Source organism: Protobothrops mucrosquamatus, unplaced genomic scaffold (genome assembly GCF_001527695.2).
Source record: "Protobothrops mucrosquamatus isolate PMUCROS unplaced genomic scaffold, P.Mucros_1.0 scaffold_177, whole genome shotgun sequence".
In the NCBI taxonomy this organism is placed as follows: Eukaryota; Metazoa; Chordata; class Lepidosauria; order Squamata; family Viperidae; genus Protobothrops; species Protobothrops mucrosquamatus.
This window is the reverse complement of record NW_015386253.1, coordinates 1,078,322-1,105,233: the sequence shown is the minus strand read 5'-3', so window position 1 is coordinate 1,105,233 and position 26,912 is coordinate 1,078,322. Positions and strand designations below refer to the sequence as shown.

The window sequence follows — 26,912 nt, the reverse complement described above, 5'->3', positions numbered from 1 at the left end:
ATGGGTTCAACTTCAGCCTGTTTTGTCTCACTTTGATTCTCATAGTCTCTAGATCCTGTGTCAAAACTTGGACCTGGATACTGGACCTCAAACTGATGGATGATCACCCCTAGCTGTTTCATGTAGATATTAAAAAGTAGGGAGAGATTGAGTACTGTGACACTTCACCAAGGTTCATCTCTCCTACAGCCAGTGACTGGAATTGCCTATTAAATAAGAAACAGAATTTCTCTAAAACTGTGCCTACAGCCCTCAATCCCTGCAGGCTACTCAGAAGAATACTTGATTAATGGTATTAAAGAGTTCTGAAAAATATAAAAGAATAGAAGGAATATACTTCTCCAGATCACAATGAAGGCTATCTGTAAGAGGAAGTCATGCTTCAGTCCCAGTCCCAAGCCTGAAATGTGATTGAACAAAACTGAAATAATTTGTTCCCTATACATGATCTATATAGGTAGTCCTCGAGTTACAAAATTATTAATGTAATGTAGCCTGCCCATTCCATTCGTAACTCGAGGACTCGTGGAAGTGAATCTTGTACCTTGGGCGTGATCACTCCGTTTTCGCCCACACATTGAATGTACTGCTTGTTAAGTGCACATGAGGTACCTCAGTGTGGGGAAGGCCATGTGGGGCCTAATAATAGAACAGCCCCCAGAAGGCCTCCCTGACCCATTAAGATACCTCATGCTTCCCCCTCCCTTCCTGCTGCGCCAGACTCACTTACATTGCGAAGATTTGTCTCCTCTCTGCTGCAGTTTCTTTCCCTTTGAGGGAGAGGAGAGTTGACTTGGAAATGCTTTTCACGCCGACAATGGAAGTTTCTGGGGTCAGTGATCTTACACAACTTCAAACATTCATTCTCTGCAAAAGAGATCATGGCACCCGGAAGCTTTCATTCTCTGAGGGAAAAGTATTTGCTTCATTTGCATGCCTATGGGGAAAGCTTGGCATTGGAGTTGGCAATGGGTGCGCTGCTAGGGCCTTATTGGTTGAGAGCAATTCCGTTGCTACACCTTCACTTTCTTCAGCTCAGATGGAGCTGGGATACCAAAACTGCTGGTGACAGTGAGTGGCCACCCAGCTAGGTAGCACCCTTGCCTAACCTACTCCCTTCCTGGCCTGCTGGCACAAGGCCTCACTGTCTTCTCCTCCTCCTCGTCCTCCCTGCTCAAGCGGGACAAAGGGGTGTCATTTTTTCCCTGGAATGAGTTTTGGCAGGGAAGATGTGAGGGGCCTGGCCCCGCAATGCCTCCCTGGTCAGTTGAAAGCTTCATTCCTGCCCTCAAACTACGGCAGGAGCAACGTACCAGGGCCATGGACAGCATTGGTTATTGCTCCCGGCCAACTCCAATTCCACGCTTTGCCCCATAGGTATGCAAATGAAGTAAACACTTTTCCCCCGGAAAATGGAAGCTTCCAGGGGCCATGATCTCTTTTGAAGAGAATGTGTGTTTGAAGTCGGATGAGATCACGGATCTCAGAAACTTTCATTGTTGGTACTAAAAGCATTTCCAAGACAATTCTCCTCTTCCTCAAAGGGAAAGAAACAGTGGCAGAGAGGAGACAGATCTTTGCAAGGTGAGTCCTGCACAGCAGGAAGAGAGGGGGAAGCAATTGTGATGAATGGGAGGGGGGAATAGGGTGAACTTCTGCAGTTGTTTGTAAGGGCGAACAACTGCCATGGTGCTGCAACATTTGTAATTTTGGGACTTGCTTGTAAACACTAGGGAACGCTTGTCATGTAACTTCAAATGGACATTAAGTCAACGCTCATAACTCAGGGATTATCTATAGCCAGATTATGGACATCCACCAGGGTTTCCATAATCTTCCCTCAAAAGGGAAGGTTGGAGACTTGGCAATAGTTATCAAATACAAATAGTTCCAAGAAGAGATTATAATGGAAGAAGTGTACTATAATCTCTTACAAAAGTGCTTCTGTTGCGTTTCCCACATTACCTCCTACATCCAGTATGATACATCAAATTCAAACCCTCTAGAACCCATGAAAGGTAAAATCAAACCCACCAATGGTTAGGGACAACATAACAGCATTATATCCATTTTACAAGTGGTAAATAGCCCCATATAATATAGTCAAATATTGTTCAGGCTATCACCCATCCAGTGTCAAGATTCTGATGAATATCACTGGTTTGGCAATATGTAATGTTAATTGGCAGTGCTAATTGGTCCTAGTTGCCACATTTACTTGTTGCCCTTTCCTAATGGAAGCTAGGTCCTCTAAACAAGTCCAATCAATAGCCTAGTGATGCAATATCGGAGAAGGTGTAAGCTTGAAATTGAGCTCATACCCACATTCAATCAAATTTATTTGTTTTGCTATTCCATCTCTGGGAGGAAAAAATCTGTAATTAATCAACAGACAGGCTGCTGGGGACAATCATACCAAGTGCTTGGTTGCTGTTTATTACCAAATAGAAAGGAACCTTCGGGTTTTCTGGAAAAACCTCCAACACTTGCAGGAAACCAGCTGAATGTAGCTCTGAGAGACCTAGGATGACCATCTGAAATAGTTTGTGTGCTCTATAGAGGTCTTGAGTTGCATCCAGTATCAAAGGTGCTAGGAACTGTTTGATGATGGTAAAAGGCTGGTGGAAACACTCTCCATATTCTGATCACAAATCATTTATTTTGAGACAAGCATGGACCCACTTACAAGTATTGAACCTGATTATTACTTTCAACAATCCCACACTATGCATTAATTCTTGAGCTTCACTAGAGATGATCCTTACAGAATGGAAATTAAAATTGTCCAACATCAGAAGACAAGGGAATTTCAAGCTCCTCCTCAAGGGAAGAATCCTATCAGGTAGCAATGTGGTTGATATACCAACAATTTACCCAGCTTATTTTTGCAACCTAACATCTAAGCCTTTAGTTGGCTATCTCTGGGATAGAATACTTGGCCACAAGTATTAATAAGTAAATATTACAACATAACTATTACACTATGTTAGATTTTCACCTTGTCTTTCATTAGAATAAGAATTAGGTCATCTGAATACATATATCCACATCCACACCCTATCTCTCTCTCTCTCTGGAATTGCCATTTTACATTTAAGGAACAAGGAGCAATAATCAATTACAACTACTTGATAAATATATATGTAGTTGCAAAATATATTTGTACATATATTTGAAATGTAAATTTTAGACACCTAAGAATCTTATAAGCCAAAAAGTCATGAACACCTAGGCATGAAAATAATGGTATGTAAGTGAACTTTGGACTAGATGCAGTATTTAAAATCCACTGCCACTGAAGTGATTTAATTTGTCAAGACATTCAATTTCAGTATCAAAACATGAAAGTCTGCAGGAACAAAACTTCAGAATATTTATCCGCCCTACAATTATTTATTAATATGTATAGGATAGATGTTTGCAACAGTAATTTCTATAGTTTTATTGCAAACAGAAAATACATACATCCATTGCACATCTTTTAGAATATGCAACATTGTTTATAATACTATAACAAGGAAGAAGTGGTAAGTGAGACATTAAACATAAAGATCATTCTCATAAGTCTCTTTATACATTGAAAGTATGCATTCTATATTTTAGAAAATAACATTATTTTCAATAATGCTTCTACTTTCCTCAAATGTATATCAATTAAAAGCTGTGGGATCTATTTAGAGAGGTTTGAAAAATTAATATAAAACTCATTCTCTTTAGAGTTGACAGAAATGTGGCTTTCTTTTCAAGATTTAATCCCAATTGCCAAAATTAAAACAGAATAAGGAAATGTTTAGCCAACCAAAAGAAAATATAAACCAATGTCTAACTCAAGAGTATTTTCGGTACCCTGTTAAATTAATAGAACAATCCTAAAATTTTCAGAGGATAATATTCTAGTATTTGGAATCTGACAACTGGAGAAATGAAAATGGATTCTCTGTGTCCTAAGGCCAAAAAACTGATATTGCAGCATTTGAAAAATAAATGTATGGCTACTTTCACTCAAAGAATTCATGACCTGAATGCACTTGCTACCTATGAGTGAATTGCCTATATATGTGAATTTTGTATGGATAAATATAAGAAAATATGGGAGTCATTTGTATAAAATACAGTAAGTTAAAAATTATAGTTACATAAATGTATTAGAAATATATAATTTGAATAATACATTCCAATGCTTCACTAATTTTGGAAAAATGCATTCAATTCTACATAATGTAGCAACAATAAACTTGGATGGAATTTAAATTATTGAATTATAATGTTTGAATTGTAGTTAATTAAAATGTTTTCAGGCATTGAAATATTATAACACCCACTAACTTTTTGCTCTCTTTCTGTTTAAACCTCAAATAACTATAGGATTTCCCAGTGCAGAAAGGTCTACTTTAAAAACTTCTACACTGAAAGGATTAATTTTTCTTTTTCTGAATATCTTATTCAAAATAACACAACACGAAGTATAAAAGACTCCAAAAGCATGCAGACTACTGACCCGAAACACTGAAACACTGAAAAAAAAATACCTTCATTTTTGTCTGGCGATGATGAACCTATGGCACAGAACAACAACTCAGTATGTAGTGTTTCTTAAGAAATATTTTGACCATATCCTTTGTTCAATGAATGTACAGTAGATTTATGGGTCTAAAACATTGTTAAGAGAGACAGGCAATACATACGTTGAGACTGAGATACAACTTTTGTTCGACTCCGGCCTCTGGAATCTGCTTTTGAATTTCCCATTCCAATAGAGGGTGTTGAAAATTTGGTTCGCACACGTCCTATAAAAGAAAGAAAAAAGAAAGAAGTGTGTGTAGAAGTAATCTAGTTAATTGGGAGAGAAACAGTGCTACAGTGTAGTTGAAATAATGAATCAGCTCCATTACTTCTCAACTCTTAGCAAATTTTACTTGTAAAAATTTAATAGATGAAGCAGGTAATAATTCCTTCTTTAATCTTATCCTGCATTTCCCATTGAAAGACTACTAGTATCTCTTAAATATATAAACATCGAATAAAACAATCTATCATATTTTAAGTACAAATTATATACAACATTATTTATGCATCGATACAATAGTTTCTATTTTAAAGTAAAATATATTTTATTTTAAACAGTGTATGTTACTGTTACAGATGTGCCATATCAAAATTGAAGTGTATACTGTCTCTCATATTCAAGTTGGATATCAATGTCTATTATTTATATGAATATGTGTGTGCGTGTGCGTATATTTATGTTTGTGTGTGTATATACACACTCACACCCATATTCTATTATTTTTTAAAAATCCAAAACATTCTGAAACTATTCACATGATTCCATTTTATTGAAGAATAGCAGGATAGATTAAAAGTAACTTAAAGACTCAACTTTTTTTTTCAGTTCCCAAAATAGAATTGCTCAAGTGTTTGAAACTTCCTAGTGTCATGTTTGGTTAGTATAAAAAAAATCAAGAAAAGCAAATACACCAAAAATTTTCAACACATAATTTAGTTAAATAGATACCAAATCATTTAGGTCTCCTACAAAAATATATTATTTAATCAGGCACAGAGGATAATGTACCGTCTTTGAGATGAGAGCCTGTATTCATTCAATTCTTGATGAAGTTATCAAACTAAGTTTCTTATACCCAATACACTTGGTCTATAACTAACACACTCAAATCCATGCAATGACAGAATTTCTGCCATTCACTGTAATGTGTATAAATGTAAAAAATTTGACCTGTAAACAGAAGGAATACAAAGTGCCACTATTTTGTTAAGATGTTAAATAACCAAAACAATCATTATTTTACTTCAATAAAAATAAATCCATTCTGTAAGTCTTATTGTTCAGAATTAAGTAAGTAAAAAGTCTATTGAATGATTCTGTATTGTCAAATGACTATATATTAGACAAACATTCAATCGCTGTCATAATTTCAAAAATTATGAAATATATAATGAGGAAAAAATTATTTGATCTGCTGATTTTGTACGTTTGCCCACTGACAAGGAAATGATCAGTCTATAATTTTAATATAAGTTCATTTTAACAGTGAGAGACAGAATAACAAATAAATCAAGAAAAACTCATTTCAAAAAAGTTACAAATTAATTTGCATTTTAATGAGTGAAATAAGTATTTGATAGTCTATCAATCAATAAGATTTCTGGCTCCCAGGTATATTTTATATAGATAACCAGCTGAGATTAGGAGCACTCTCTTAAAGGAAGTACTTCTAATCTCAGCTTGTTACCTGTATAAAAGACATCAGTCCACAGAAGCAATCAATCAATCAGATTCCAAACTCTCCACCATGGCCAAGACCAAAGAGCTGTCCAAGGATGTCAGGGACAAGATTGTAGACCTACACAAGGCTGGAATGGGCTACAAGACCATCACCAAGCAGCTTGGTGAGAAGGTGACAACAGTTGGTGCGATTATTTGCAAATAGAAGAAACACAAAATAACTGTCAATCTCCCTGTCTGGGGCTCCATGCAAGATCTTACCTCGTGAAGTTTCAATGATCATGAGAACCGTGAGGAATCAGCCCAGAACTACACGGGAGGATCTTGTCAATGATCTCAAGGCAGCTGGGACCATGTCATCAAGAAAACAATTGGTAACACACTATGCCTTGAAGGACTGAAATCCTGCAGCCCTGCAAAGTCCCCCTGCTCAAGAAAGCACATGTACAGTCCCCTCTGAAGTTTGCGAATAAACATCTGAATGATTCAGAGGAGACCTGGGTGAAAGTGTTGTGGTCAGATGAGACCAAAATAGAGTTCTTTGGCATCAACTCAACTCGCTGTGTTTGGAGGAGGAGGAGGAATGCTGCCTATGACCCCAAGAACACCATCCCCACTGTCAAACATGGTGGTGGACACATTATGCTTTGGTTTTTTTTCTGCTAAGGAGACAGGACAACTTCACTGCATCAAAGAGACAATGGACAGGGTCATGTACCGTCAAATCGTGGGTGAGAACCTCCTTCCCTCAGCCAGGGCATTGAAAATGGGTCATGGATGGGTATTCCAGCATGGCAATGACCCCAAACACATGGCCAAGGCAACAAAGGAGTGGCTCAAGAACAAACACATTAAGGTCCTGGAGTGGCTTATCCAGTCTCAAGACTTTAATCCCATAGAAAATCTGTGGAGGGAGCTGAAGGTTCGAGCTGCCAAATGTCAGCCTCAAAACCTTAATGACTTGGAGAGGAGTGGGATTAAATCCCTCCTGAGCTGTGTGCAAACCTGGTGGCCAACTACAAGAAACGTCTGACCTCTGTGATTGCCAACAAGGGTTTTGCCACCAAGTACTAAGTCATGTTTTTCGAAGATGTCAAATACTCATTAAAATGCAAATCAATTTATAATTTTTTTGAAATGTATTTTTCTGGATATTTTTTTTTCTGTTTCTCACTGTTAAAATGAACCTACCATTAAAATCAAACCGGTCAGTCCTAGAGGAGATCAACCCTGACTGCTCTTTAGAAGGCCAGATCCTGAAGTTGAAACTCAAGTACTTTGGCCACCTAATGAGAAGGAAGGACTCACTGGAGAAGAGCCTAATGCTGGGAAAGATTGAGGGCAATAGAAGAACGGGACGACAGAGAATGAGGTGGCTGGATGGAGTCACTGAAGCAATAGGCGTGAGCTTAAATGGACTGCAGAAGATGGTAGAGGACAGGAAGGCCCGGAGGAAGGTTGTCCATGGGGTCACGATATGTCGGACACGACTTCGCAACTAACAACAACAACAACCATTAAAATTATAGACTGATCATTTCCTTGTCAGTGGGCAAACATACAAAATCAGCAGGGGATCAAATAATTTTTTTCCTCACTGTATGATATGAAAAAAAATTGTGCTCTATCTATAAAGAAGTTGGAGCCAACCTTAGAAAAAGCACCACTTTTCTACTGATAATCTGCCACAAATGAAATATCTTACACAATATATATATTTAGTTTGCATTTCATTAAAAAGTAATAAAAAATTAGGTATCCCAAATTAGATAGCATCAAATTTGTTGATTATCGTTTTGTGGACCTCATGTTAGTGCTTTAAAAATATTTTGCCATTTGACAATATTTGATCTAAATCTCAGACATTGAACATTGACATCTAGTTAGATAATCATGATGCCAAAATAAATTTCAAAGATTGAGTAAATAGTAGCACCTATTCCCAAAAGCATGAGAATGTCTAGTGTCAAAAGTTTCACTAACTATTTTTAATAGCAAAGCAAATAAAAAAGTTTACATATTTAAAATATAATGGATATTGATACATTATTGCCAATCTGCATTTGAAAAAAAAGACATAAATACCGCAGCAACAAAGCATTATTAGCTAAGCAAATGAATAAATAACCCCAAAGACCATGTTAATGGACTATGTGGTCCGCATACAGTATGGCTTATGATGATGGAAATATTAAGATTTGCTCTTTTATTGTCTTACCATCTTCAGAAGCTGTTCCTGAATGGGAAAAAATATTAAAACAATGATATTCCAAACAAAAGCTCTTTTTTTGTTTTTGATAAGCAATAATTGTTTGGCTTCCAAAATGCATATAAAAATATTTAAGAATAGTGCTATTTTATAGTTTGCTATGAAATGATTCCTTAGATCCAATCAACTGTCCTGTGACATAAACCAGTGGAATGACTTGTCTTCAGAAGTTGTGGGTGCTCTATCACTGGAGGCTTTAAAAAAGAGAATAGACAGCCATTTGTCTAATAAATTTTGTATTATACTTTCCCATCTGCTATGATGATTTTATGTTAGAGCTGTTCCACAGGTTATGGATAATGCAAATAAACTCAAGGGTAGCATTAATTATATTCACATGACAAAATCCTAATCTTGGTTCAATACTAGGTCTATATTGTTAGGAAGAAATGGAAGCCTTGGTTATCAAGAATTGGACCATTTTTCAAGATAAATTGTGCGGTATTCATTTTCATTAAAAGTTACTAAAAAGATAATAAATAAATAACTGTGCCTATAACTTAATCAATCCAGTGAATGCATTCTTTTATCAAAATCAAATGACTGATAGTTCAATCTTGGAAACAGTGCAATGGATTAATAGTTCAGTACTGGCCAGACACTTTCTTCATGTAAGACAAGAGTGAAAAAATGAGCCTGGATTACAGAAATTATGATATAATCCTCCAGTATGTTCAAAGTTTGCACATTTATTCTGAACAATTTTTTGTGTGAAATATGTATACTTTATTTTTGGTATATTATAAACAAACAAACAAATATACATACATACATACATCAAATGTACATTAACCTGTGACAAGAAGTGGCTAGTTTCAAAACAGTAGTTAAATGTAACAGATATCCTTGTAATAGTGAACTGGTGAATACTTGATACAATAAAATACATTATATCTATTCAAACTACAGGAGATGGAGATGATGCTCTTGATAAATTGAAGCTCATTTGTTTCACAATGAAATTCAGTCTAATGTTTTGTTGCTCATTAAGAACAGCCACAATGTAAATTATTGTCCATTTAGCAAAAAGACTGGACTGTCTTATCTTATAAAAAGTTATTTGAACACTTTTGACAAAAGTCAATAACATCACTCTGGAAGATATACTTATGATTCCCTATTTTCTATATGACATTATTAGATCTAGTAGGATGGTTAGAATAGATATGGAGTTATTTGATCTGTCATAGGGCTTAATCCCATAGCATAGTCTGCTGTGGCTGGCAAATACTTGTTTTATGCTAGACATCCTGTGATAGGGAAACAAGGTTCAACAAGGTGTGTTATTGTCTGGTTTGGTACAACAGAACAGGAAAAATACAGACTTCTGCAGTTAGCACTGCAGAAAAAAAACTGTAACCAGACTGCCTTCCATTGGCACCTCTATACTGCACAGGTCAGAAAGAGAACATATTTGCAGACCCCTCACATCCTAGATATAAACTATTTCAACTCTTCCCCTCAGGATGTCGCTATAGGGCATTGCATGCCAAAACAACTAGAAACAACAGTTTTTTCCCTCGTGCCATCACTCTGCTGAACACCTAATTACCACAATACTGTCTTATGCTTAAGAATATTTAACCATGTAGTATGGCTGTAATACTATTATCCTTCTAATCTTTTCTACTACCTTCTCCTATTTGTATCTTAATGATTATATTACTTTGTTGTTTGTATGTACACTGACCACTGGAGACAAATTGCTTGTGTGCCCAATCACTTATTCTATTCTGTCTCTTCTGTTCCATTCTACTCTATTCTATTGCAAATTAGAAGCATTTTTATTTACCTCTCTATTTAGATTCCAAAAATTTAAGCAGCCATAGAATATGTACATGCAAATTAAACAGCATGTTAAAACCATGGCTGCTAATAGATTTAAACAGTTTAGCTGGGAACAGTAGGTGAGAATTGATATTTTTATCTATTTGGTTACATGCCAGTATAATTATATTTCTATGTTTGTATCCAATTATCTAATTTTTATACAAATTATTGATGAAATGGCATAATGTTTTCTCATAATTTGTGTAACTGTGGGACTATGTAGTGCTTTGGATTTGATTTAAAAGAGTTACCTGGAATGTGCAGACTGCAGATGCAGCATTTATTTGTGACTGATTACCCCCTTTGCTTTCTAGCAATCCCAAAATTGTTTATGTTTGTTATAAAAAAGATATTTGTTTGTATTTTGCCATATTTTATGACATAGATGGATTATTAAATTTCATATAAAATTAATAATAAAAAGAATAAATGGATTTCAAAAAGTTAAGGGTCCTTCTCTTATAATAAATCCAAGAATATTATGTCACATCTGTTTTATGAATTCCCACTATTGATAAGATATTTATAATTTTAACTCATACCAATGATGCAGACTTTTTTACACAGTAGTGGCCAAAATTGTGGAAACCTTTTGGGGAAAGTGTATTTTTGAGGTTTGATGGCTAATAACACCACTTTATTTTGAAGTAGTACCATAAAATTATATATCAATGGAAAGATAATTTAATCAAGAATGTAATGCAACATAGTTTGTTCAATTATCTGTAATGTATTCTATGAAACGTTATAGCCAAATAACTAGAAAAAGGAAGTACAACTTGTTTAGGTTGATATCAGATAGCTTTCCTTCATCTGATTGTAGCCAATAAGCATGAGTGTTTAGAGAACCAATCAGGTGTCATCTTGTTTTGGCAATGAGCCAATCAGATCACAGTAGGATTCAGTTATTGATGTCATGTATTGAAGCTGAGAGGAGGACATTTTTCAGCGTGTTATATGATCCCTATCAAGTTGGTTGGTTTTTTCCCCCCTTTCATTTAGTGAGGTTGTAAAACGTAATAAAATTAAAGTAATGTAAAGTAATAGTATTATTAAGTGAACAAGGCTACAGTTATAAAGAAATTAGAAGAAAAATTGGTGGAAACTTAACCAAAGGTCGCATTTCTACTGTACACTTTTCCCAAAAGGTTTCCACAATTTTTGCCACTACTGTAAACTTGAATATTTTAAAGAGAATGGTTTTGTTTTTAAGCCAGTGAGATTTTTCTCCAGTCTCTTTGCCACAAATTTTCTAACTGGTTCACTACTTTGAAAAATCAGGAACTATTTTATCCCAGCTAGATCATTGTTATCCAGATCTATTCCTAATAGTTTCCCCAGTACTAACATTCATAAGATTCTTCCTCCTTATAATTTAGTATATTTTTCTGTAAAATTCTATCAACTATAAAAGTAATCCCTGAGTTATATCAGGTCATTTAGCACATTCAAAGTTACGCGATAAGAGCTCCATAGTATTTACGAACAAATCTCGAAATTATGAAAGTTGTAGCACCACGGCAGTTGTTCACCCTTATGAACAACTGCAGAGGCTCTGCAACATTGGGCCTATTCCCTCCCCCCCGTTCTTCACAACTGCTTCCCTCTCCCATCTTGCTGCACCGGACTCACCTTGCAAAGATTTGTCTTCTCTCTGCCGCGGTTTCTTTGTCTTTGAGGGAGAGTCGGCTTGGAAATGCTTTTTGCGCCGAGAGAGAATGATTTTGGGCGCTGTAATCTCGCGGGTGTTCAAGCCATAAGATCCAGTCTTGGCACCCAAAGTGTTTGCAAGCATGCCAGATGCTTTGAGGCGATTTTGCTGATCCAAAGTCTCCTGTCAGCTTGCAAACATTTTGCGCAGAGACTGGAAGTGCCGTGAACCTTTGTGGCAGAATGACTGGAGAGGAGATAGCTCGCTAGATCTTTGCATGGTAAGTGACCCGGTATTGGGGGGAGAGAAAAGCAATTGTGGGGTGCACGAGGTATTTCAGTGGGCAAGGGGAGGCCTTAGATGGTCTTAAGCAGGTGGCCTGTTCCATCACCTCCCCATGCCTCATGTTCACTTAACAATTAGCAAATGCGTGGGCGAAAGCAGGGAGTGATCATGTTCAAGGTATAGGATTCACTCCTACGAATCCCCAAGTTACGAATGGAATGGGCACGCTCCATTACATTCGTAACTTGAAAATTACCTGTACAATACACCAAATTTGTCACACTGCAGAATGGAAAAAATCTTCAATATTTTTTTTTAAAAAATAAACCTCACTTTCTCCTTCCGTTATGTATTCAAGATGGACAGTGGTTTAATATTTAAGTTATTTATATGTAAGGGTGTAGGTCTATTCATATGTTGTATATAGTATGTTTAAATGTGTGTTATGTATGTGTACACTTTGAGAGCAAACAACTAAATTTCATTTTTAATATGTGCTGTTGTGCCCACAGTAAAAAATGACAACAAAGGTTATCTAATCTAATCTAATCTTTTTGAACTAAGATATACAGTCATTCATCCACCCACGCATGTCTTTCCACATTAGTCTATCTGGTCATGTTATATTTGAATTCCAGAAGAACTGAGGCAGAATATATTAGTTCTATATGATACTGCAAATACTTTATATACATTTTTATACAACCCACAATGACTATTTTCTCATACTTTCTGGCATCCCATTACAGCTTTATTCAGTATATATAGAACCATACTATATTTTAAAATGTGGTTAGAACTATATTTTGTTATAAATAGTTACATATAGTTAAGAACTATATTTGGTTATACCTTCTTCAAGCTTTTTTATTCTGAAACTTTTCCACATGCTCTATAATCTATAATTTTCATTAAGTAAAATTTTCTGCCTTGCTTTTATATTATGTTAATAGCAATATACTGATATTGTGTATGAGAATATTAAAGTCATTATAGACTATTAACACATCCACATGCATGCACACAGGCAAGTCTCAGGATTCTATTCCATTCTTTGCATCTAATAGAATAAACATTTAAATCACCAGACCTTGTTTTTTGTTTTTTTTACCAGAGTTAACATATTGAAAATTATATTTGGTAACAGGCTATAAGAAGTATAAAATTTATGAACTGGAGGTTATTTTATGGATCAAATTTATTTATTGATTGATGAAATATATATGGGTGCCCATCTACAGAAAGTTATTCTGGGAGATATATAACAGTTCAATAAAACAATGAATATAAAATAATAATTACCTAAAACCATTATATAATAATTAATAAAGAATTAAAAATTAAAAAACAGAACTAAACAAAAACAAAAAATAATAGATGGTTATTAAAAATGAATTATATGTGTTATATATTAACACACAAAACTTAAGGTTAAATATTGCAATTTAAATTCAACTATTTTACTGATAGTAAGAAAAATCAAGGTATGCCCTTGCTCAAGTATTTAAGACTAGCTTTGCAAAAATAAACAATACTGTACAAGTCATATTAATAAATCTTATCTAAAGCAGCACTGGAATAGAGCTGCACAGACATATGCCCACATATCTACTTATATCAATCTTTAATAAGAAAATCCAATACTATTTAGAAGTCAGGTGAGTGTGTTATTCAAACTGAATTTGCTATGTGTACAGAAGTCACAAAATCAGTTGTTTTAGAAATTGACAGACAAAACAGGCTCTTACCATCCATCTTATCAGAAGTGTCCTCTTTTTTTGGAGTAGCAAGCAAAGAAACAGGAAAACTTAATGTGTTAAGACAAACTACTGACAAGGAACTATAAAATCTTAATTAAGGCAATCAATGTAATACTCATATATTGATATGAGTAATTTACAAACATTTAAATACTGAAATCATGCACATACTAATCATTAGCAAACAAGCAGTTCCAAATTTATTAATGAAACTTAGTATCCAGTACCAATGGTGCTAAAAATAAAGAATTTTATTAATACCTCTGTTGTCATAATATCACATAGATATTATTTGGGCACCAGGGACTGGTTCCATGGAGAAAGGTTTTTCCATGGACCGGAGGGAGCATGGTTTCACATGCTGCCTGCATCCCATGGCTGGGGCTTTGTTTTTTTGCACGGATCAATTGCTGGCATGCCGTGGACTGATGCTGCTCCGTGAACCGGGGGTTGGGGACTTGACATAGACATTTGACAGTTCAGGCTAAAAAAGAGCCAGAGTATCCTATTTTTGCAGGATGCACACAGAGCTGCATATAGATCTGCATGTATGATTTATAAACTGGATCTAAACCTGGTTAGGCATGCTTTTCTAAACGGAAATCAGTGGGACTTAAGTTACTTATGATTAAAATCTTCCACAGATTTTAGTGGAATTAAAATATATTTATGTTTGGACTCTATTCAAATGAACAATTATTTGAGATCACAACCCTAAAGAAGAAAGAAAATTCACTAGTATAAAGATAGTAGAATAGGAAACTTATGGATTTTTTAAAAAAAAAAATCAGTTAAATAGTAAGCATGACTAGTTCAACAAACAGCCAAGGTTTGGCTATTATTTTGTTACAATAATATTTTTTAAATATACAAAGAATCAGTGTTTATAAAGTTTGACGCAATAAAATACATTAAACTAGAATTTTAATGCTATAGGGGGAAAAAAGACCACACCCTAAAATAAATCTACATAAGTTATATTTGTTTTCTTTTATTTGTGGAATAATATACATATTAACTTGAAAAAAATACGATGCTGAAAACAATTGCCCCCAAGTGAAAAATAGGCAATAAATAACATACACAGATGAAATTTGTATGCAATACCTAGCTTTCTAATATTATCAATTTAGACATACTACTGTGTTTTCCTCAAAATAAGACTCAGTCTTATTATTATTTTTTTTTTGCCTCCAGAAGAGGCACCAGATCTTATTTTTGGGGGGTGTCTTTTCCACCCACCTTGTTGCCACGGCACCGACAGCCCCACCCACCCACTTCTTCTGCGGCCGAAGGAGCAGCTTCATTCTGCAGCTGAGAATGGAGCTCCATCAGAGACCTTCTGGAAAGGCTTTTGCAGCCAAGAACTGAGCTACGGATTCAATCCATAGCTTGGTTCTCGGCTGCAGAGAACTTCCAGAAAAGCCTCTGACTGCAAAATGCAGGCCAGGGGACACCACAGAAGAAGTGGGCCGGTGAGGAGAGGCAGGTGTCGATTCATGGGAGGCCTGGTAAATGGGTGCGGGACACGTGGGGCAGCTCCACCCCCAGCTTGATTTTTAGGCATGCGCCTCGCCCCAAAACTAGGGCTTATTATTGGGGTAGGGCTTATATTAGGCCCACCCCTAAAAATCAAGCTAAGACTTGATTCTGTGAGCAGCAGCACCAGCGGTGCAATTGGTGCGACGAGGCTTGTGGTGTGAGCAGTGGCAGTAGCATGATTGACACAATGAGCCTTGTGGTGCGAGTGGCAGTAGCATGAAGAGCCTTGTGCGCGATGAACATTATGTTGCAAGTAACGGTGCAATGCACCATGTGGCATACAGCCACAAAAGAACTTGGGCAGTGGCACGACAGGTGTCGGGGCGTGGGAGGCCTAGCTGCGGTAGTGCTACGATAAGACATCCCCCCAAAATAAGATCAAAAAAATATAAGATTGGGTCTTATTTTCGGGGAAACACAGTAGCAATCTCTCTCCTAGCCCAATAAATGTATTTCAAGAAGATGTCCCATAGACTGATACAAATAAATACCTCCTATGACACATTTCACCCCACTTTAAAAAGGGAGCTGGGTGAGGAGGCAAATATACATTTCATACAAATTGCGTGTAAAATAATATAAAATTAATTGATTCTCATAAAACACCCATTCCATTCTCTTTTTCCAGTAGAAACAACAAAAAAGTTTTTTAAAAAGTCAGGATGGAGAGCTGAGTGGAAGAAGCTCTTTCTCTTTCCAGCTGCCATCTGGAAAAACTCAAAACCTCATTTGCCTTATTGAGAAAGTGAGGAACCCAACTGATACAATAATACTTCAAAAAATAAAGAGGATACACACTTTTTATTTCAAAAAGCTATACCAATCCAGATCTGGACATCTGACTATTGTAGCCCAGATGTACGGACTGACAACTGCTTTAATAATTCTAAATTAAGGCTTATATACTGAACGGATATCATTTAAAACTGTTAAATGATATCATTTAAAATGGATATCATTTAAAACGGTAAATAATTGCAAACTGAACACACTTGTTCATATCTATCTAATTTTTTATCTTATTGCTTGCCCCTTAACATGAAAAAGAATTGGTATGAGTTTTATTCCCCCTTTCCTGCAAAGAATATAAATGTTTATAATTTTCATTGTGTAAGAATTTCGCAGTTACTAACATAAGAATAAGAAAAATGTTAAATGATATAATTCTCAACAAGAAAAGAGAGTAATGAATTCCCCTAATTTTATTAAGTGGAGGCATAAAAAAATCTTTATTAATTAAACTAGTTTCTCATACTGCTTTATTTTGTTTCACATTTGTTATTACAAAACCCTAGAATAAATTCATATGCCAGCATCTTATGAGAGCAAGCATATGAAAAATATAAATTAGTATATTCCAGCTGCAAGTTTGCTCATCTTACATACTATTAAACATGTTAATAGGTTAAACGTGTATTGATTTTTATATTTTCTGAATTAGAAGGTTATTTTTAGCTGCAAAATTTTTCAACCTAACAAGAAAATCCCAAAGGTGCTTTTTCAAGTGGCAACTGGACTTTATTTTCTTTGAAGACATTTCGCTTTTCATTCAAGAAGCTTCTTCAGGAACAAGAAAGTCCAATTACCTCTTGAAAAAGCACCTTTGGGATAACCATGACCTGGATGACTGAGAATCTCCATTGACACCTAACAAGAAAACATTGAATAATATGGAAAAAGCAGTGTCAATATCATTTACTATAAATTAATAAATGTCTTCATTGCTGGATAAATCTTTATTCACAAACTTAGATAATTCACTGATATAACTGTAAATGAAGGGAAAATAGCTTTTCAATATACAAGAAAAATTCTGATGTGGTTTATTGTATATTGAACATGTTTCCTACCTAGTGAAGCATATGATCCTGGAGATAGACCAGCAGTTGCTAAACGACCAGTTCCTGATGGCTGACCAATAGCATGACGTGCCTTTGCCCCAGCGGCAGCATTAACATCAATGTCACTGCGAGACCTCTGCAGTGTTCCTAGGGTCGGAGCAGCTTTGCTGCCACTTGAAACTGAGATAAAACAGAAAACTGCATATTAAGATTCCCATCTCACGCTGACAGTTTAAAAAAATCCTCAAGAGATTTGCTTAAATTATTTCTAACAATTTTAAATTCCACCTGGTCTAGTACACTGAGTAACTCTTTGGGGGTACACAGCAAATTACCTCTGTTAGCCATATTTGCAGAACTGGAGGTGGACCATTTTGAAGAGAAGGGACGACTGGGGGGGAAAAAGCAAAACAATAGTTTTAGTAATGCAAATTATTGAACATTTCAAAAGAGTAAACATTTCCTGACTTCCGGTTTTGGGTTGCAGTAGCTGCAGGTACACAAAGAGGCTTCTCTCTTTGTTATCTATCTTTCCTCTGTTGGTAGACCCTTAATTGAGTTGAAAAGTCACCCTGGAGGGGTGACTACCGATGAGGAGGACTCTCATTGATTGCGGGGGGAGGAGGCAGCTCCCTCCGAGGTCCAAGGCAGCTCCTCAGGGCCGACGGAGAAAAGATCGGCCAGTAACATGGCCGATCATTTAGCTGCTCCAGCCGAAAGTCAAAAGAACATCTCAGCGTTAAGAAACCATCGTGGATGATCCAGGTGAGACTTTTCCCTCTCTCTTTTTGCTTAACTACTGTCTTGTTAAAAGCCTTTTGGAATTACTTCCCTGCTTTGAAAGAGCTGCCTTTGTTTATCTGGGGAAAAGAGCTTTCCATAACAAAGGAAAAAAACTTCTTATTGACTATTTTTATTTTTGGTTACTTGGGGGCCCTGGAAAAATCCTTATCATAAAACTTTATTATTATATCTTCTAAGCTGGAGAATATTGTTTTCCTATGTCTTGGACTTATTTTTTTAAAGGGATAAATCTTTATTGTTTGAAAAAAAAAAGAACAATAACTCTATGAGAAGCCGGAAAAGAGATTTCATAGCTCTTTGACTTTGCTAATCTCATTCTTGGTGTCTGGAAGAGACTTTCATAGTTTACTGAGGACATCTTGTGGAGAAATTTAAAACTGCAACTATTTCTTGTTGGAATGGAGAAACCATATTTACAACTCAACTGTAAACTCATACTGGAAAAAATTTATGAAGCTACTAAGGAAATATGTTCCCAAATAAGAGAGAACTGCAGAAATAATAAACAGAAATTCTACTGTGAACCTACAAACTGACCTTCAGACTCTATCTGATCATTCTACAGACCAAAAAGCAATAGAAGAGGAATTAATTTACATACAACCTATGGAGACTTTCGACGACCAGAAAATGATTGTAACTAAACTATCTACAATTGCAAAACTAACAGAAATGCACTTGAAACTACAACTGTTGGAGAATTATGACAACTTTGATAATCATCTATTAATTATAAAATTGGACATGATCGAGTGTTTTATCCAGCAGACAGGAGCCAGGCGTCAAAAACAGAGGATGGGAAGTCTTTTACTGACCCAAATGACATTACAAGCAATAACGGGAGATCTATTTGCTGAAATAGAGGCTTTGTTATGGAAACCTGCTTGGCATAAAAAGAAAGCCAGAACAAGACTAAAAAGAAAAATTTAAAATTATATGTAATGGATTAAAAAGGTTGAGAAATATGGATTGATTTTAGGACTAAGATTTAGAGTTGAAAACTTGTGATTATTAGAATAGATATGTTAAACAGAGTAAGAATGTACTTTTTGGAATAATATGTTTATTTGTATGAAAATTATTTTGTAATGGAATGAGAATAAGAATATGAAAGGTTTTTAGAAATTCGGATTGCTTTAACAACTAATTGAGTGTGTTAAGTTAGTAAGACTTTTTTTGTGTAATAATAGGTGCGTTCTTTTTGAATGAGATTTAAATGCTATCTGAAGAAATAAGAGAGATTTGTGATAAAATCAATGATTTATGAGATTATGAATTAGAATATATCTGTCATATGTCTGATTAACGAAACACTAAAAAGGACTAAAAATGGATTAGTATTTTAGAAGGAATACCCGAAGTGATAATACGTTTATCTAAGATTAAATTGGACTATGGTAACTGTAAATTAATAAAGTTCAAAACAGGATTAGGATTTATAGATATGTAATGTACAAATGGATTGTGTTAAATAGGTTATATTATTTGAGGGAAATAGAGAGGGAACATTTAATGTATTTATTTGAGCTATTATATGATTTTGTTTTTGGATGATTGATCACTTAACCACCACGGTGTGTCTTGAGCAATCTGTTGTAAAAGTTAAAAAACCAATAAAACTTGTTATATATATATATAAAAGAGTAAACATTTCCTGTTCTCTTCAATACACTTAAACTTCTATAAAAACTCTAATCAGGAAACATTATTTTCTTTGGGGGAAAAAAATCTTGAAACACTTTCTTGAAAAGCTCAATTCTGTGTCACTATTTCACAAAACCTGCTATAGGCTTTCACATTACTACCTAATATTGAATGTGCACTGAAAGATAGGTCCCATCTAAATAAGGCAGTGAAGATATATTACATTAAAAATACATTTTTATCTGTAATAACAAGTGGAAATGGCCTTGGAAGGCAAGAGTAAGAGCTGAAGACTAGGCAAAAGTCAGATAAGAGGCAGCTGAACCTGCAGGACTGTGGATATGGCAAATGGCTGAGAAGAGACTCTCCCTAGTTTCTTTTGGATTGTTTCTTTTGGATTGTAGAGGTGAGAGGTGAGAAATGTACTTTCAGATTTACAATATTCTGTTAAAGAAATCTGTTAATGAAATAATAAAGTTAGAGCTGCTATGTCTAGGAGTGCCTCTTGTCTAGACTCCCCCGCAAGGTTGACAATATTATAGTTTCTTATTCTGTAGGTGGAAATAAGTTCAAGAAAAATGCCCTAATCTGAAGCGGACTGTATATAGATCTTGTGGATAAAAGTATTTTCTTCTAGATTGATACTTACTTTAGACTTTCTTGTGAGCTGGAAGATGACCTATCTGACTGTGGAAGTGATGCAATGCTACCAGAATTCTTTAAGTAAGTCTGGAGACTTCTTTGATAGGATGGTTCAAGATTATTATATAGAACTTCTGCCTCACCAGGAAAATGATTTCTTAGGCCCAGATAAGTCCTGAAAGAAACAACATAAAATTTATTAGAGGAAGGAAAACATTTCTGGAAACAGAAATAATCTTCCAACACTAGTAAAAAAATAATCTTTCTAACATTTTAAAAAATGAGAAAACTCTCAACATCACAAAACTGTGTCTCCGTAAATAGCTAAAATGGAAAAGAACAATAACTATTAACTTACTGTGTATGCTCCCTGGAGTCATTGTATGTTAGTGGATCGTCACATAAATCTATTTATTTGTTTATTAAATAAATGTATGTAACCACCCAACTAACACACAATGACACCTTGTGGCATACAAAATTAAAAATCAACAATATGTATAAACCCTAGAAACTCCCCTCTTAAATATGGGGGCTATCTTTTTCTGCTAAAAAGTATCAATGTTTTCAAAATTAGTTAAGCCTAACTTTAAATTAATCTTACTTTCGTGCCTCCACTCTTGCCTCAGCATCAGCATCATGAATGCCCTTTTTGATAGTTTCAACCAGAACAGCTGCATGCCTGTAAGGGAAAACCAGAAATAAATATTACTTCCAATTTATCTTAACTTCATCAGAGGAGTTGCTGTTTCTTGAAAAAAATTAGATAATGAATGCAAGAAAGTTCTCAAATAAGAGTAGAGAACCTTGCCAGCTTTACCCAGACCCAGATGCTAAATGGTTCTAATTAGTACTTGGACTAATATGGACAAGCAAATGATTTGATGATTTGTCTTGAGTCACACATAAAAGAGTACAATATCTCCCTGCTTTGGGACAACATTGGGAAAAGCCTAGTGAGGAGATATAATAAAATCTGGGGTCAAGATATGTCTGAGTTCTGCAGGAAATCTGGAAAAGAAATTTGGAAGCTCTTGGTTTACACCGGAATGAGGATTATGGGTTGAAATTCTAGCAAGATAGCAATTCTGCAGTATATCATAAATAGACAGAATTCATGTTAATATGTTTCTCATAGAGATATTGGGAGAATGGTGAAAGATCTGGTAAGATCTTAGTTAATACAAAAGAAAGATAAGGCAATGATTCCAACTATTAGAGGTGAAAGAGATGAAATCTATAAAACTTTAATAAGATATAAACTGTCAATTTTTAAAATTTGATTCAGACTTATATAGTAATCCAGAGAATGTATTGAATGAAGATATTTAGTTTTTTTAAAAAATAAAATTAAGCTACCATATGTAGATTACAAAAACAACTTGGATTTGCTCCACTATCTGAAGTAGAAGTTTAAAAAAGACAAGATGTAAAACACCAGAATTAGATGGATTCCCTATTGAGATATTAATCATTAATTAAGGTGGATATATTAGTAAGGAAAAGAAAAACGAAGTCCAAGATTAACCAGAAAAAAATGAATATGTGATCTTGATCAGATAAGAAAAGAATAGTGTATAGATATGAGTGTGCAAAAATTCTCTTCTAGGAAATATAAAAAAACTATTTACAATTCTTTCCACTATCATTGACAAAAATTAGACTTAACTGTTATCATTCAAAAATAAATTTCTATAAATGAAATGTTTCTCTTTAGAGGAGAGGATTTCAGTTACAGATCTAATGTTTGAATGCAAAAAGCAATTTTAGAACTATATTTGACTGAGATGATCATTATTACAAATATGATTTCACAGTTTATTAAGAGATGCTGTTAAAATTAGAGTGCATTAAAGTTGGCCAACTATAACAAATTTGAAATGATAACACAATCAAACAACAACATCTACCTATCCCAGGTCCTTGGGAAGGATTCGATAGGTGCATAAAAATGCCAAATCTATTCTAAATATCTGGTTGACTGTGCAATCAATCATAATAATAATTCACAACTGCACTGATTCCTCTGTCAATAGTAGGCCATGGCTACTAAACATCAAAAACATCTGCCAAGCTATCCTACCTCCTTTTACATGGATGATCTGAAATGATAGAAAAACACTATCTGAAATAGAATCACTGCTCAATAGTTTCCAAATATACAGCCAAGATATTACAATGGAGTCTGGACTACACAAATGTGCCACCTCGCCAGTAATAGAGGAAAAATAGTGAAACTGAAGGAATCAAGATGTCCTATGGAAATAACCTCAAGAGTTATTTTGATAAAAATATATCACTATAAATAGCAATAGCACTTAATTTCAGACCTGCCCCAATCTGATCCCTTAGAAAAGAAAAGCACTTCCCGCATCTTTTTGGGGTCCATCTCTATCCCCTCATGGGAGATGCAGTAACCTAGGTAATCAATTTTACTCTGGTGGAATTTGCATTTGGATAGCTTGGCATATAGTTCAACCATCGAAGCTTCTTGAGCACAGCTCTGACTAGTTTTACGTGTTCTGCCATGATCTCAATATAGATTAAAATGTTGTCCAGGTAAATTAACTCCCAGGTATTCATGCAGCACTTAGTTTATTAGCTGCATAAACATAGCAGGGTTCCCTTGTAGTCCAAAAGAGAGGACCCAGAACTGGAAGCAACCTAAGAGACAACTGAAAGCCGTTTTTCACTTATCCCCTGCTTTGATCCTCACTTGGTAGTAGGCCTCCTGCAAATCCAACCTGGTGAAGACCTTTCCTTTGACCAAATGGGCCAGCATGTCCTTCAGTTCTATGGGGATGGTCACCGATTGACTGTGCAATGTAGGGATCATTGTCGTAGTTTGACTTGTTTTCCACTGGGTTCCCCGCTGGATCAGTTGGGGTTCTCCCATCCTCTTGGGCAATGGGGTGAATTCTACGACTTCCACTCCCTTTAAGGAGGTTTCATGGGCTTGCTATTGTGGTTTCTCTGGTTTTGGGGCAGCAGCCTGAGTTGCCTTCGTAGCTGGGCATGCAGTTTGGCAGTTGGCAGCTTGCTGCTCCTCCTTCCCACACCTGAAGCAGCCAATGGATTGGCAGCATGGGCTCTGCTCACATGGCGCTGATTTTGGGGCCTCTTTCTTTTCATGGGAGGATCTTCGCCATCCACGGTTTGGCCAATATCTGGATTGAGCCAGGTCGATTTCCACTTCCTCTGCTAGGACATACCAGTCATGGAGGTTGGGGGGGGGGACACTTCTGGAAATGCAGGTGTTGCAGACCTTGTCATTTAGCCTGCCTTGGAAGCATCCGATCAAGAAGTCTTCCGGCCAGTCAGTCAGTCCAAAGGCCAGGTCGCAAAACTCATGGCTGTACTCGGCCATCACCGTCTCCTTGCCTAATGGTTTTTATGCAATCTCTGGCTGTGTGATTGGCTAGAGGGTCTTTGAAGCTCTTCCAAAGTGCAACTATGAAGTGATCGAGGTTTCTTGGTTCTGTCATTGTTGTGAAGGGTGACCATCCATTCAGCTGCAGCTCCCCCTAACACCATGGTCACACACTGCACCTTAGCCCCTTTGGTGGCTATTTCTGGATCATACTCTTGCACGTATGTCCAAACGTGTGCCAGGAAGAACCCCAATTGCTGGGGATCTCAGTTGAACTTTACTCCCAGGGCTGGTGTGTTGGGTCTTCTCCATTTGTTGATTCTGCTCCTACAGCTGGTACAGGCTGGGCAGCGAGGTCAGGTGCTGGGGCGGTTGCAGTTGCTGAGGGGCTTGTTGCGGCTGCCATTGTGGTGACAGAGGTAGTTGCCCCCTCACTTGCTGTGGCTGGAGTTGGCCGGTCAGTGGGATGTGCCGCCCGGGCTAGGCTTCTCGAGATTTGAAACTACCAAATGAGCGCCTCATGAAGTTTATGTCTTGCTCTAGCATCCAGTCCTCTTGCTCTGGCTTGCCTGTGCTCAATTCTTCCTCCAGTTCTGGGTCTCTTGCTGGCGGCTGTCTCACCTTCTATGGGTGAATGTCATTCCTATGGATTTCTCTTCCCATTCTTCCTTTTTCCTGACACCAAGGGACCATCGGGATCTTGGTGGGTTGTCCTCTCCCATCCATCCAGACAGATCCAGCCCTCCAGAAGAAGGTTTTGAGGATGCTTCCTCACAGGCCTCAAAGTCTTCCTAGTCACTCCCTTGAACTGACATCATTTGCATAGTCCCCACAGAGTTCCTCTCTGGGCTGACCACAACTGCAGAGCTGGCTTAATATCAGATCTGCCCCAATCCCCAATTACGAAAGAAAAGCCTTTCACTCCCTTTGATTAAAGTAAGGGTTTCTTTTACTAAGAGTGACGGTTGCAGTAAAGCCAAGCCAGCTCTGAAATCCACACACGCTGGATACAAAAAATAAAAGGTAGGTTTTCTCCCTAGCCCATCCCTCCCCCCATGACCAGTCTGTTTCCAGCCAACTGGAGCTCGCCAAGATGTTTTGAGAAATCTTGAGACGTTTGGAGGTAATCTGCATATTTCTCAGGGTGCCTGGGCTGTGGGATGCTGGTACAAACAGGATCCAGCTTTTCTGGTCCTTCTCACCTGTCATTGCCCCCCCTCCCAATTTCCTATCATGTGCACACAAAGCATTGGAAGAATGTCTGCAGGACAGTGAAGAAGATGCACTGAAGGCTTACCGAGTAAAGCAGGATTCCCCAACTTTTCAGGGTTGGTGACCTGGAGTGGGAGGAGGGGTGGAAGAAGGGATTGCTTTGTGGGAGGGGTAAACATCTGTGGGGCTGTGAATGGCCATGATACTCACAGAACTGTGGCCATGGAAGTGCATGCACTTGCGCACATTGGCCAGCCATTCACATGGCTCTGCGGCCAACAGAGAGGCCAAACTGATCTACTAAAAAGATTAAATGAAGAACAGAAAAGAGAGCTGGCAAGACAAAATATTTCATTGCCAGTACATTAAAAAACGAGCATTAGAAATAAGGAAAAGTATGAACAATTCACTGAAGCTAGTACATGGCCAGCAAATAAAAATAGCAGGCAAAGCAGATAATAACAAGACCTGACAATAGCTGAGACAGGAAAGTTGAAGAAAGAGACTGAGGGGCTATTTCAGGCTGCACAAGACCAAGCCTTAAAACAAATGTCTACAAAGTCAGAATTGAAAAGACAGTACAGATAGCAAATGCCATCTCTGCAAAGAAGCTGAAGAAACACTGGACCACCTAGTTAGCTGCAAGAAGACTGCACTGATGAACTGCAAACAACAGCATGAAAAAATAGCAACAATGGTGCATTAGAAGATGTACAAGAAATACTATTTATTCTTAAGCAGGAAATGGTACAAAATAAACTAAGTAATAGAAAATGAAGAAGCTAAGTTGCTTTGGGATTTAGAATTCAAACAGAGAAGCACCTGCCACATAGCATCCTAGGCAAAAAAATCTGGCTAGTAGACTTAGGAGTACCTGGAGACAGCAGATAGAAGAGAAAGAACTGGAGAAAATCACAAAGTACAACATTTGCAAACAGAAGTAGAATAACTAAGAAAAACATTTGGAGCATTGCTTGAACAGCATTGACAAAATCAAAGTAAAGGCAACTTTACTTGAAATAGCTTACAACCTATAATACTTTTAACACCATCAAATAACAACATCTGTCTATCCCAGGTCCTTTGGAAGAATTATATAGGTGGATAAAAATGCCAACTCTAATCTAAACTGACTGTGTGACAACCACAATAATAAATTTACATTACCAAACAACAACATCTTTCTATCCCAGTTCCTTGGGAAGGACTCAACAGGTGGAATCTTAATTCATTCTAAACATCTGGCTGACTGCAACGAAACATCATAATATCACAAAATACAAAGACTTGCAAATAGAAGTAGAATGACTGTGGAAAAAGAAAATAAGTTAGTTCTAATAGAAATGGATGCCCTGGGTGCAGCTCCAAAACATATGGAGGACTACTTGAACAACTATCAACATTAACAAAATCATCAGTCATTTATAAAAGGCGGTTTTATCTGGAACAACTTACATCCTGTGACAAAAACAGTCTAAATATTTGACTGTGTGATCAACAATAATAAATTGTATCAACTATTTTTTTTCTTTTTGCAGAAAATATAAGAAGCTGAATTAACCAGTACGAAAACATTTGATTATTTCAATGAATCTGCATAAAGATGGCAACTAAATTCATCTAAAAACTGTAAAATTTATCAGGAAAGTTTAAATTATATGGAAAACTGCTAAATGCACTCCAGTAATATATAGAATACTATGTTTATTCCTGTTAGCAATACAATTCAAAATTGACATATTTGAGGCAATATCTGTTCCAAAACATTTCCCTGACATATTTAATTAAAACTACACACAGAGAAGCTGATATACT

General features: G+C 36.4%; 1 protein-coding gene across 1 annotated transcript in view; it reads right to left on the bottom strand.

Annotated features, from left to right (window-relative positions):
• CLASP2 (cytoplasmic linker associated protein 2) overlaps positions 1-26,912 on the bottom strand; it is a 163,234-nt gene that overhangs the window by 52,824 nt on the left and 83,498 nt on the right. The window contains exons 15-19 of the mRNA XM_029285485.1: positions 21,120-21,197; positions 20,523-20,690; positions 17,761-17,816; positions 17,435-17,605; positions 4,686-4,787 (exon numbers count right to left, since the gene is read on the bottom strand). Of these exons, the coding sequence (XP_029141318.1) occupies positions 4,686-4,787; positions 17,435-17,605; positions 17,761-17,816; positions 20,523-20,690; positions 21,120-21,197 (575 nt within the window). The remainder of the gene's footprint in view (positions 1-4,685; positions 4,788-17,434; positions 17,606-17,760; positions 17,817-20,522; positions 20,691-21,119; positions 21,198-26,912) is intronic.